Genomic DNA, 13,995 nt, shown 5'->3' on the forward strand with positions numbered 1-13,995 from the left:
TATACCACCTAGATAATTAAAGGGCTTACCCATATCATCATGTTAACTGTAAAGCTGTTACCATTGGGGAAAACTGGGCGAGGGGTACACAGGACCTCTCTGTATTATCTTTCCTACTTCCTGTGCATGTATAATCATTTAAAAATAAAAAGTTTAAAAAACATTAGCCGAGTCTTCTGTGTGAACCCAGCCCTGATCAGACTCCTCTGCTGCCGGTGCTTCCTCTTCCTCTTCCATCCCTGGTTTGCCTTTTCCCCAGCCTTCTGTTTTTGCTCTTATTCAGAGGACTGTAGAGCTCGAGAATGTGGGAACTGCCTGCAAAAAGGCAGCTTTCAGCTTGTTTTCACTTCTTTTGGGAGGGAACATGCAGGTAGGTACATGGAATATAAAACACTGACCTCCAGCTTTGGAAAGAACCTGACATGCCCGACCACTTCTGCTCTTACAGATCAGAATCAGGAAAGTTCACCATCCATTTCTGAGCCTCGCTGGTCATGGCGCATGCATCTCAGAAAATGTTGAGGTGGCCTAGCATTCCATCCTCCTCCAGGTCTAATTCAGGGCAGGCTCTTGAGGGACTTTTGCAAACAGACACGGTTGCCTCCTTACGATGCCCAGAATGAGTCGTCTCCACTTCCACACTGAGCCTCAGAGTCACATGTGGAGAGGGATGATGGCTCTGGCATAAATGTGGTCCCTTCAAAGCAAGAACCTTCCAGCACTTCTACCAGGCTGAAGTTTATCTCCATGTATTTTTCAAAGATGGACAATGGCAACCTGAAAGAATATGAGGGAGGGTCACCAGTGATGGACATGGTTTGGGGAGAGCCCAAGAATTGAAGGGGACTTGGGATTGTTGAGAGACCTTCCACATCTCAGGATGGGGGAAGTGGTTTCTTTTTTCCTCATTCTCCAAGGCTTCTCAGTCTCAGAGACCCCAAGAGATGCATTAATACAGATTCCTCCTCTGGCCTCTTTGAGACATTTGCTTTTGAAGGACCTGGAAGAGAAAGCTCTTTGTATGTGGCCAGAATAAACTCATTGTACACCCAAACAATTAACTCCTCAATGGACTTGCCAGCCCCTTGAAAGGCCTGGCCCTGCGTCCCTGGACCTCTTGGGCTCTATTCAGTCCCTTAAGCACACCAATGTTTTTGGGTTTTTGTTTTGTTTTGTTTGTTATTCTGAAAAGTCTTTCCCTGAGAATAGTCTGAGAGGATCAACATTGTCCTCAGCCCGGCATTTATCTCTCCTCGTCAGCGAATGTCAATCAGGAATCAAAAAGCCAAACAGAGGAGGCTTTGAACGGTGTCATCGGGGGTCGAAGTGACTTCCAGCTGTCTGTGCGTGGGCCAGGCCTTCTCGCAGGGCAAGGAATTGTGCTGTCACACAAACCCACTGTCTGTATAGGCTCACAGAGCCCATGCGGGGGCTGCAACTTTCTGGGCCTGCACCTGCAAGGACAAGGCATGACTGGGGGTTGGGGAGTCTCCGGAGGCCAAATTCCAGGGCTCTGGGACCAGGCAGTTTCCAAAGCTGCTTGCTGCCTCTGGGACCTTGATCAAATCACTTACTTGCATTGTTACTCCATTCTCTTTTTATCTGCCTGGCTTCTCCCTCCGCTCTGGCTAGTGGTGAGAATAGATGAGGAAAGCTACCTGCCAGGAACTGAGTGTTGCAAAATGTGGCAATACTATTATTACTGTTGCTCTTGACATCCTCCGTGAGAATGCTTTCGGTTTGCCTTATTTATTTGTTTGTTTTCGTGTTTCCAAATTTGCCTTTTTTCTCCCTCCCTGTAAGAAAAAGGATAATCTTTGAATTGGCTTTTTTTTTTTTTTTAAGTGTTTATCCTCTTCTAAAACTGAAAGATTATTATAGTGTTAAAGAGAAATACTCTCTGAGGTCCAAAAGAATCGCGAAGAATATGCACCAAACATCATCACATACATATACAGATTCAGATATATTTTTCTTTAAAACGGATGGAAGAGTCTTCCCCCAAATTAAGGACCACTTAATCTAGCTGCTGCTGCCTGATGATTTATTTGTGATGACTTGGGCACACCTCCTTTTTTGTTTTAATAGCTTTATTGAAGTATAGTTTACATACCATAAAATTCACTCATTGTAAATGTACTACCCAATGAGTTTAATAAATTCATAGTGTTGTACAACTGTCACCAGAGAACATCTCCTTCACCCCCAAAAGCGACCTTGAACCCATTCACAGGTATTTTCTACTCCTACCTGTAGCTCTAGGCACCCCCGGATCTGTTTTCTGTGTCTATAGATTTAGCCTTACTAGATATTTCATATAAATGGAATCATGTGATATTTACATCTGGAGTTTTACACTTAGCATAATGTCTTTGAGATTCTTCATGTATATTGTCACATGTATTAGTTATTTGTTCCTTTTTAATGGCTGAATAGTATTCTACCATATGGATATATCACAATTTATCTATTCACCCGTTGACAGACATTTGGATTGTTTTCATTTTGAAGCTTTAATGAATAATGCTGCAGTGACTATTTCTATACATGTCTTTGTGTGGACATGTTTTTATTCTCCCAGATGGGTTCTAGGAGTGGAATTTTGGGGTTGAAAAGTTTATGTTTAGCTTTTTAAAGAGACTGTCAAACTCCTTTCCAAAGCAGATGCCCAGTTGTACATTTTCACCAGCAATGAACAGGGGTTCCATTTCCTCCACATCCTTACCAACACTTAATATTGTCTATCTTTTTATTTTAGCCATTCTAGTGGCTGTTTAGAAGTATCTTGTTGTGGTTTTAATTTGTACCTTCCTAATGATTAATGATATTGGGTATCTTTTCATGCATTTATTAGCCATCCGTATCTCTTCTTTGGTGAAATGTCTGTTAAAATATATTGTCCATATTTAAATAAGGTTGCTTGTTATTGAGTTGTAAGGTTTACCTTATTTTCAATTTAAAAACTTTGATAGGATTTTAATTTTGTAAACCCAATTTTAAAAGTAAGCAGTTGAATAAGATGGTTTGCACTCATGGAATTATAGATACCCTTTAATAGGCCTTTAAAGTGTTTTATACCTACACAAAAAAGGGTCCCTTTTGTGGGCAAGTATCCTTCAGTTTCAGAAGAGGATATTGCTATCCAGAGAAGTAGAAGGAGGGGCTCAACTTATCCAGAGTGTTAGATGTATTCGATGTAAACTGTTAAATGTAAAGGGGGAATTGGAGTGTGACTCCCCTTGAAACTGGGAGGCAGGAGCACACATAGAAACTTTGCTCTCTCCCCAGGACCCAGTGTGAGGCCTGGTGTTGCTCCAGGGCTTGCCTGGAAACAGAACTGATGTAGACCTTGGATCTAGGCCTTGGACTTGTGTTTGGTAGGAGAGGTGCTCTTATTTGCTGGGTCAGAAGCCAGGAGCCCAGGTGCCCGGAGATGATGGTTAGAGGGTGCTGTTCGCTTTGGCTTGGCTTCCCAGCCTTTGAGAATGCTGGATTTCACAGGTGGTTCCTGGCAGCAGGGCACCTTGTCTTTTCTCACTTCATAAAGATTTCCACTTAGGACCTCCCTGTGGCAGACCAGCTGTATCTCTTCACCCTCAGTGACCCTACCCTGCAGGAAGATTCCTTCCCTGCACGTGGCTTTATGCTTCATGGGCTTCTCTGACTGCATCTGGGAAATCTGTGGAACTCCTTGACCTGCAAAAGGGCAAAGCTTCCCCAGAAAACTTTCTTTGCCCTCCTTGAGTGCAGACCACCTTTGCCGATGGCTGGGCCAGATGGGCAGTCCAAGATTTTCATCTGGATGATGGGAGAAATAAACAGAATGTTTTCAGTTATCTTGCTCCAGAGAAGAGATACAGCTCTTGTGATATGGGAGGATTTTAATACCTACATTGAGTATTAAAATATTACATAAGCCATATGCACTTGAGTTCTCACTATCATCCCTCTTGGAATGTTTGATTTTTCACTTTCCCTTTGTTAGCCTGTAAGACTCCTAAAATGAAGCCACCCTGTGTGGAACGGCTGAGCACACTGTGCTGGACTATTTAGACTATGAACTCTGTATCCGGCAGGCACAACCAAATGTGCATTGCAGCTGCCAAAAGACTCAATTCAGTGGCTCATTGAATTCAATGGAAAGAGGTGTTAATAGAGTCAGGGGAAGTGATGCTATTAAAAAAATGACATTGTGTGGCTCTGTTCTGTGTTTATTCTCCCTCAATGACTTCCAGATCAAACTCACACAGTTTGGCATCAAAAGATGCCTGTTTTGGACTCCAGTTTGAGGCAAATAACATATCCAGCATAGATACTCTTCTCTTCCTGCTACATCTCATTTCTTGGGATGATTGTCAGATGATTCAGGATCACTTTGGCTCCTGCAAGAGTTGGGTCTTAGTGTCAGTATATGAGAATAATAGCAGGGTTAGGTGTCACACGACTGTCAGCTCAGCTGCTGGCCTCAGCCTCTAGCAAGGGTTAGAGTCTCCATAGCTCTTGAATCTTAAGCTCCCAAGGGTGAGATGTTGATGCAAAAAAGAGATCAGGACTCTGTATTCTCTCTCCCTCCCCCAGTAAGATGCAGGAAAGTCGGCCAAAGGTACTGAGAGCTCCAAATGGTAGAGAGTTGTTATTATTGATGATCTGACTGGCGTCACAGAGACTATCTGAGAATGTGCATTCTGCATAAATAGTTAATGCTCCGAGAATATAGTGTTCCATCCTAAAAGACCTCTAAGGGGCCTTGAGAAGAGAAGGATGGTATAACCATCAAACCACCTGGGACAACAGTGCTCCCCTTCCCTCCCCACATGGAGAGAAATCTCTTAAACTATGTATCCTTAAGAGGGACAAAGATACCCTCTCCCAGCCTTCTCTAAGAGGGTAAAATTATTTCTTAGGGGATGAAAAACACTCATTTTACATATGAAGCAAACATACATATACAGTTTATTTGCATTACTAAAATTTCATTAGGGAGATGATTCAGAAAAAATTACCTAAAAATGCTCCTTAGATGAGTGATAATGGAAAAAAGGTTGAGAAACATGGCTCTAAGTTAAGGTTTTCGGGGCCCTGATGAAAGAACTCAGAGTCCTGGAAGGTAAATAAACAAAGTCTGCACTAACTCCTGACCTGCAGAGGTTCTTGCTGTGCAGAGAGGACTGCCAACACTATTAGAATGATAAGCATTAGGACTTTGTTACTGGGAGCTCCCTGCTCCAATCATCTATGTTAGAAATTTCAAAGCAAGTGTAGGGTGATTTCTGCAAAGTCCCATGTCCTCTCCCATTTTGCTTGCCCTCCCTCTTATTGGGAATTGGGGTGTTTGCTATTTCACAGTTAGAAGTATTCTAATGATACCTGATTCTCTTCAATTCAGTGTGCTGGAGAGAGAATGGTTCTTCCTACCTTCTTATCTTTTTTAGGTGAGAGTGGAGAAACAGCGAGGAGATTGGAAGGGAATAGCACATAGGTCTCTTGTTTTCCTTGAACTCTTTAATCAGGGCCACCGAGCTGGTAGCTTTAGGGCAGGAAAGGAGCTGGGGACACCAGAATTTGATGCCATAAGGATTGCCAACCTTATCCTAACATGCTTGGCCATAACTCAGGGCTAACTCAGAAGATACTGCCTCCCAGTTTTCCTGTGGGAACAAGGGCCAGCAGAGTCATACTGGTATCCTCAGATTTGTGAGAAACGGTTCCCCAAAGCCATGAAGCTTTAGCTCCTCTTGTTCATGCCTTGGGGTGGTGAACACAAACCTGGATTTGTTTTGCTCTTTTGTCTGTCTGTGGTTCTCTTTTCCTTCTTGCCCTTTTCTTCTTTTGTTTCTTTATCTTTGGTCTCTTCACTGGGACTTGGCCGGGCCTTGTACAAACCCCAACCATTCAACAGTGCTGGAGAGTAGATAGTATTTACCTCAATAATGGTAGTCTCCTTTCGATTCTTTTTAACCCTCAATTCAGATGACGGATCTAAGCCGACACCCACGATGGAGACCCAGCCGGTGTTCGATGGAGATGGTAAGCTCTTGCATTACTTCGGATGTTCATTCTCCCACTCATTTTCAGGTTTGGGAAAGGTCTTAACGCTGGATGTTTGTTTAAGTTTTATTATTATTATTTTCTTTTTTAATTTCAATTTTTCCCAGTGTAAGCTGGGTTGTTTTAACCTTTTTTAAAAATGCAAATCCTCCCAGGAACTGGTACACTCTCCACTTCTGGAAGGGCCCTCTGTTCTCTCAGGCTTCCTGCCTGTCTCCTGGTGTCCAACAATAACACAGCCTGGACAGACCCTTGGAGCTGCCAAGACCCAGGAATCACGGCTGAGAAAGATAGGCCGGCAGTGTCCCTTCAGTAAATTAATTGGCACTTACAAGTGTCCACTCTGTGCCTGGCACTGTGTGAGCCCCTCTGGGGGATGAAAAGGAGGTTTGGAGATGTAAGCCTTTGCTCTCAAGGCAGCTGCAACTCTTAGAGTGCTTTATGTGTTAAATTACGTGGTCTCCGTTCTTATTGTCGTAGACATTTACGGAAGCAAGAGATCACCATGGTCTGGGAAAAGCTTTCGTGAAGAGCCAGGACTTGAGCTGGATCTTGAAAGTGGAGGGGAGGAGTCTGGGTGTTCCAGGCAAGGGGCTGGCATGGACAAGAGGGGAATGAGGTAGGGATGGGATACAGTGAGGAAAGTCACAGGAAGGAGATTGGCCAGTGGGATTGATTTGTGCAGGTTGTAGGGACGTTGAGAGTTGAGGCAGGACATTTTGGAGAAGAGAAATTCTAGGTCAAGAGAAATTGTGGCTGGTGGCAAAAGAGAGGCTGGAAGTCTCTGGAGGCATAGAGAGGATAGGAGTGCAGGGTGCAGAAGGTTTAAGTTGGGGTGCTCAGGGCCTGTACTCTGCAGTGTACTGTACTGAGTATTCCATATTCCCCTGATGAGGAACTGGAAGTTTGGCAGAGTAAAGTCTCTAAAATATGACAATAAGGTTGGGATTTTAGTGCAATATGTAGCAAACTGAGCAGCCCCTAGCTAAGTGTATCCAGTCCTGGATCATGAGACCGGACAGAGAGACAGAAGAATAAAAAGAAATCATGCCACGGGTTCACGCTGTGGCTATCTATGGATGTCCCTAGCACAAGCTCAGTTCTGAGGAAGATTGAAATGTACAATATCCTTTACAGTCAGCTCACTTATGGGAAGGTTTGTATGCTCATGTCTGAAAGTTTAGATGTAGATGTCTCTGTGATCCACAGAGGTCCTGGATCATTGACAAGTCTGGGACCCTGGGGGTTCAGGTGAGGGACAGAGACTGTCTCATCTTGGGAGACCTCCCCAATACCCTCATTGAAGGTCACTCCACAGTATACTCAGGGTCACTTAGGATTCCCGCCTGTCCACTGAGTGACCAAATCCTGGAGAGCCTGGAGGCACCCTGGCACTCTCTGGATGGAGGAATCCAGCCTCTGCACATGAGAAGCCATTAGAAAGGGGATTGAAGCACACATGAGATGCACTCCTTTCTTTCCCATCTGGAGCAGTCTCGGCTCAGCCGTTTCCTCTAGAATGGTCTCTGTGGTTTGTTTGGCGTTCATTTGTTGATTTATCCCCTTTAAATCTTCTCCCAGGGAAGCAGCTGAGAGGGACTTGGCTTGGCCCATGTTCCTTACCTCCTGGGATAATATTTTTATTCCTGGATGGAGTGCTCAGCACCTCTGCATTCTGACCACTCTCTTCCCAGCACAGGATGCCCTGATCAGCTCTTATGAGCTGCTGGGGAGAGGAGCTTCCGTTGTGAGGAAGGAAGGGGAACTGGGAGGAGTGGATGTGGGAGAGAACTGAAGCCTCAATGCCTCAGACTTTGAAAAATGGCTATTAAGAAGTCTGAGGTTACACTTCCACTCACATGGTCTCTTTGCCCAGACTTTTTCTCTCTCTTTTTCCCCACCCCTAGAAATCACAGCTCCAACTCTATGGATTAAACACTTGGTGATCAAGGACTCCAAACTGAACAACACCAACATAAGAAATTCAGGTAAATAACCTTCCTTGGATTATATACGTACCCAATTCATCCTTCTTTGCCCCATGGTTCTGTGACTTCTTATTGTGTGGATTTGGGAAAGTCATTTAATTTGCCTGGTTGTCAATTTCTATAGCTATAAAATAAAGAGATTGAATGTGTTAATCCCTTCCAACTTTAATTTTATTCAGTTATCATCTCAGGGATCATCTTTCTTAGGTCGTTGATCCTCTTAACAATTTTTTTGACTATATATTGTAATATTTTGATTAACTTTCCATATGCCATGCAGAAGAATTTGAAAGAAGAATGACTGGACATAAAGAAGTTGGACTTCAATCCTGGAGGGAGTCGATTCTGTGTGTTTTGAAGGCTCTAAATAGCTGCTTACAGTCATGTCTTCTCTGGTGTGATCTTCTCTGGTCTGATCTTTTAGGGGGTCTTGTGAGTGGTCAAGTTTGAGCACTGGCCAAACCCCTTGTAGAAAGATGATAATTTTTGAAGGGTGATCATATTTGTAGGATTATTTTGTAGACTCTGTTTAATATCAGTAAAGTCCATTTACTATCAATAAAGACTAAATGTTCATCAACAGGAAAATGTGTTCACAAGCCAAATCTGTATCTCTATCAAGGAGGATCATCTTTTCAACCAAAGACTTCATTATGAGAAATACCACTCTGCATAATTTATGCCTGGTTGTTGAATTTAGCCATATCATCTTTTCCTTATAGGTGGCAAGACTATGGATAAAAGATATATGACTTTGAACCAGCAGGCAGAATTTTACATGACCATTAATTAATGAGTGTCCTGTCATTGGTCCCCTTTAAGTTGACCTGTTCACCAACTCTGTCCTAATGGTGGTAATGTGGCATTAGAATGCAAGGAATGATATAGACCAGGAGGTGAATTCAAATGCCATCAGTTGAGTTCCTCTGTGACTTGGGCTTGTCAGTGCCTTTTCATGTGTCTGTTCACTGATAAAAGTTGGAGATATGGGATGGTGGAGTGAAAGGAGACTGTGAACTCCCTTGAGTCAGTCTTTGACAGAAGAGTGCAGTGATTAAAGCACAGGCTTTTAAATTAGTAAAACCTGGGTTCACAGTCTAGCTCCAACATTTAGTGACCCCAGTCAAGTCATATAATTTCTTTGAGCCTCAATTCTCATTTGTAAAATGGGATCACAATCTCTCCCTCAAAGGACTATGGTTAAACGTTAACTAAGTTAGTGTCTATATGACACTCAATTGATGCCTGGCTAACTGATAAATTGTAAGTACATGTATTTACTATTATCATTATTATTGGTATGAAAAATGGGAATAGTAATGATGGTGCTTATTTTGAAAATTCTTCAATCAGAAAGAATTTATGATTGTCACCTTAAGCAAAGGCATCTATTAGGCTTCTTCTTAGGACCCCCTCCATTCCCCTTTCCCTGTTAGGCAAATATAAATCAAATAGAAGTGGCTTTGGTTCCTGTAGTGCCTGATGGTGGAAGTAACATTTGCAACTGGTCTCCTAGTCCCTGAGGCCCTGAAAGGTCTGCAAGGCCCCCATGAGTTAATTCTCATTCTGTGACCAAATGGAAGATATGAAGGTGAGCTCTCTGAGTTGTAATATACAGCACTTTTTTGCCTGAAACACTCACTTGGCATTTAACAGTTGCTTCTTTGAATTTCTTTTTCACTTACCCATGCATTTGATTGCTTTGGGGAATGATGGAGGAGAAAAGATCATCATTATTATCAGTAAAATTAGAATAGCACTGCCATAATAGCTACTTTGTGTCAGGTCCTGTGGAACTTTACATTTGTCATCTCACTTGAGCTTCACCATAACCCTTTGAGATAGCTATTGTTCTTGTCTTCATCTTGCAGATGAAGAGTCAGAGGCTGAGACAGAGGAAGTAACTTGTCCTGAGTCACAGCTAGGGAGTGGTTGGGCTGGAGAAAACTAGTTATCCTTGGAAATAGAATGTCTGTCTTCTTTGGTTGTATTCTCTGCATGTAGTAAAGTGGTGAGGTCGAAGTCAGTTGATAATGTTTGCTTCTGCTGAAGTTCTTCTGCTTTCATTCCTACTCTCCATTTGGATGAGAATAGGGTCATGTTGAGAAAAGGATTCTGGACAGGTCCATCCACCTTCCTTTTGCTGGGGTGGCCTGGCCACCTTTATTTTTCTCTGGCTGACCCCAGTTATATCTGTAAGGTTAGTGTATATGATAGGATAGTTGGGAGAGACCTAACAGTTCCCTGGGAGAAACTGAGATCAGGGATAACTGTTAGAGATGGATGACCTAGGAATCTCCTACTAAACTGGAACTTTTTCCATCGTGATCAACTGGTAATATTAACTGAACGCCTATCAATCTCTTTGATATAATTATATATTAAATATATGGTGCCACAAAGACCTGTAACGGGTTGTCAAATGGTCGCTTGCCTGTTTTTGAAAATAAAGTTGGGTTGGATCACAGCCACAGCCATATATTTGTGTAGTGTCTGTGAACATTTTCATCTAAATAGTAGAGTGGAATAGTTGTGACAGACCCTGTATGGCCTGCAAAGCCTAAAATATTTATCATCTGAACCTTTATAGAAAAGCTTTCTGGCTTCTGGCATATATGATTGAAATAGAAGCATTTGGATGGGAGTGTGTGTATGAGGATGTCTGGGGATGTCTTACTTAAGTTTTCTGGCCCATCTCATAGACCAGGCAGGAGGATGCTTCCTAACATGCCCAGGTAAGCCTGCATCAGCACAGGAGCTCTGAGGCAGCTCACAAGGCTCTTCACCATCTCGCACAAACCTTTTCCAAGCTTTAATGTCCAGGTCTGGTGCATGCTGCCACAAACGGGCTGCCAAAAAAGCATCTTGAGGTTTGGCTTTCTTAGGCATGGTTTATCTCCACTACACAACTGGTTCCACTGGGCAGCTGAAGTTTTGCATGTAGCGGAGATAAACCATGTAATGGCAAAATCATGGACTTTGGTGTCAGACAAACCTATAACCTGGTTTCCAATGCTAGCTTCCCACTGAGAGGCTTAGTGAGCTTGGGAAAGTTAATTAACTTCCCTGAGTCTTGATTTCCTTATATGTAAAACAAAGTTTTAGTGCCTTGCAGGATTTTTTTGTGAGGACTCAAGAGCATCTGTGTAATGCCTGACACATAGTAGGTACACCATAAATGATTTTTTATACCCAACAAAACACTAGTGACTCTTGGTGGAATATCTTTATGTCTTCTGCTAGCCACTTGTCACGTGTTATCATATTTGGTTTAACGAGAAGTCAAATATACCTTAATGATAACTTATATCTGGATATTTGGCTCTAGTAGGGACTGGAGCCTCTTGGCCAAACACCTGAGAAAGTTTTTCATTGAGTTTGATGGACTATCCTGGGTTCAGGTGTGCTTCAGCCTGCATTCCCCTGGGGAGGTTGCCATGGGACTCCGTGAAGCCCATTGGGTTGAGAGCTCTTCTTCTCAGCTGTCTCTCAGAGGCAAAAAGCTATCCCAGTTTCTTTTACACCCCACACATCCTTTTTTCACATTCAGACCCTGTGACGCCAGGTTTGTTTTCTGGCCTGGAGACTGTTGACATTGGAAAGGTTCCACTGGGCAGCTGAAGTTTTGCAATAACATGACACATATGCCTGCAGACTCTCCTAGTCTCCTTCTCTGCTCCTGGAAGTTTTGGCTCTTGTTTTTAAGGCTTTGTCATGTGTTCACTACGGTCAGTGTCACCTTTTGAGTACTTGGCAGGTTCAGCATTGACAGATTTGCTTCTTTACTCTTCTCTTCAGTTCTTGCCTCCATTGAACCTCTCCTCCATTGCATCTCCAGCGCACCAGGAATTCCTTTCGCATTCAGGAAGACAATGTACCTGGCTAGCTAATACCCTAGAACTCGAGAGCCGCATCTTCCCATAAATGAATGTTGGATGGAGCCTCTGTTCTGCTTTTATAAGGAAATATGAACGCTTGCTAAGTTTTTTTTTTTTAAATCAGGGGTTGGTTACCAAGGCATTTCTTAATATACCTAGTGTTTAAAATATTTTTTTACCATCTACATGTTACAGATGATAAAGATATGAAATAAGTGACAAGAATTAGGTTTCATCTAGTTCTTCATCTCATCTTCTCATGTTTCTAATTTGACTATGTGCAGGCACTTTCCTATGGCTCTGATTTACATCTTTGTTTCTATATGAAAAACTTCCACCCTTTCTCCTCTGGGCAAGTATAATCTCTCAGGAAATATGGTCATGCAGCTCTTCTCTGTGCAGCATAGTAATGTTCCCAAGGCCCACCACTCATTTCCTTCTGCCCTGGGGGCTTGACTCTGTGGCCTCAAGTGGAGTGGAGTGGTGTGACTTCCCTCTTTGTTTTGTCATCTCTTTCTTTCCTTTGTCCCTGTTTTTTTCCAGTTAACTTCTTCCATGATCTGATCAAGGACTTCAAGGAGGCCCTAGACCCTGGCCCTGTGAGTTAAATCCAAAAGGGCCATGCCTTTCCTCCCCTGCCTCTTAGACCCACAGCGCTTCCTTTTCTACATCATTGAAGGGAGCAGCTCATGGTGACTCTGCTCCCTGGAGACACAGCCATCAGCACAGACACAAGGTGGAAATGCATTTCTTTTAAGTTTTACCATGAAAGTGACACCCTGGCCTCCTCGTGCATGACTGTGACTGTGTTTGCTCAAGTCACCTGACCTGTCACAGGTAAGCTGTTCACAGTGTCAGAGTGCAGCTCTTCTAGGCCTGCTTCAGGCCTCTTGACCACGTCTTGGATTGCTCCTTCCTCACCCAGGAAGTTCCTGCTGGGATAGCTGCTATGACTAGGACTTGGGGTCACTGAGGCATCTGCACCTCCTGGCTGGATTCCTCCACCCCCCAAGCCAGCACTCTTGGCCCGCCTAGAAACCGCTGACTGATGTAATGACTTGAGGCCTGGAAAAATAAACAGCTCGCAGGGAAACCAGCGGTAGCCATTGTAAGCAAATACCCCATGGCCACCTGGAATCTCGCACATGACGTGATTGGAAGGAAGAATGAGTAATCCACTAACGTTAGCAGCCGAGGATGGGTCTGGGCTTGTGTGCATTTAAAATATCTATATAAAAACACACACTGGATATTTATTTCCATAACTGGCCTTCTGGATGTCTGCCCATCTCTCTCATGCAGGTGCCTTGGTCAATCATGGCCAGTAGAATTGAGCTGGGGATGGGGGATGGGGGATGGGTGGTCATCCCTATGGCTTTCTCCATGGCAACAAAGGCCTTGTTCTTTCTTAAAATTTCCCTTTGCGGAGAGAAGCAATAAACACACTTGGAGGCCCCAGGGAGCCTAGCCGCACAGTCCATTTTTACCTTGTTTTAAAATTAGCTTTCCTGGTCGCCTTGCTCCTTCGCCCCACGTTGTCTGCTTGGAACACAAAGGTGTGGGAGGGTGAAGGGATGTGCTGCAGGACCCAGCACTGGGACGACGTGCTGCCCCAGCAAGGGTTCTGTTTCTGTTTCTGGAGGTGAGTGTGTCTGCTTTTTAATGTTTGATAGCAAAACTATGTGCCCTGGTATTTTGGCCTCTGCCGCTAAGACACTGAAATTAAAGATCTTGCCCAGGTATTGCCATTGGCTCATTCCAATTTTCTGGAAGTCAACTACAGTCTCTGCTTAGATCTGAGGGTCCTTGTTCTGTGTTTATTTGTAAAGTGGCTTTGGAAGTAGATGGGGTCTACATCTCATAAACACACTCACACATGCAACACTCATGTTTTGCAGAGTAGAGAGTGAAGTTGTGATACTTTATTTTGATAAATTTAAATAGCTCTTTCATCTTCCACCTTTGTCTGTGCCTTCTCCTCCCTTTCTGTCTAAATTTTTATTTGCTAGAACTTGCTCTTGAAAGTACAGAGACTGTCAGGTTAAGGCCAATGAAGTTACTGAGAAAAACTAGAAAAAAGG

General features: G+C 43.4%; 1 protein-coding gene across 11 annotated transcripts in view; it reads left to right on the forward strand.

The window, feature by feature from the left end:
* Positions 1-13,995, forward strand: part of SMOC1 (SPARC related modular calcium binding 1) — a 150,757-nt gene that overhangs the window by 105,999 nt on the left and 30,763 nt on the right. For 7 of the 11 annotated variants that reach the window (XM_005561619.4, XM_073997630.1, XM_005561620.4 and 4 more), the window contains 2 exons: positions 5,971-6,027; positions 7,956-8,036. In XM_005561619.4, the coding sequence (XP_005561676.1) occupies positions 5,971-6,027; positions 7,956-8,036 (138 nt within the window). Of the gene's footprint in view, positions 1-5,937; positions 6,028-7,955; positions 8,037-13,995 lie in introns of all 11 variants that reach the window. The other 4 variants (XM_005561617.4, XM_015453934.3, XM_005561618.4 and 1 more) reach the window with 1 other exon arrangement.

This window comes from Macaca fascicularis, chromosome 7 (genome assembly GCF_037993035.2).
Source record: "Macaca fascicularis isolate 582-1 chromosome 7, T2T-MFA8v1.1".
Classification (NCBI taxonomy): Eukaryota; Metazoa; Chordata; class Mammalia; order Primates; family Cercopithecidae; genus Macaca; species Macaca fascicularis.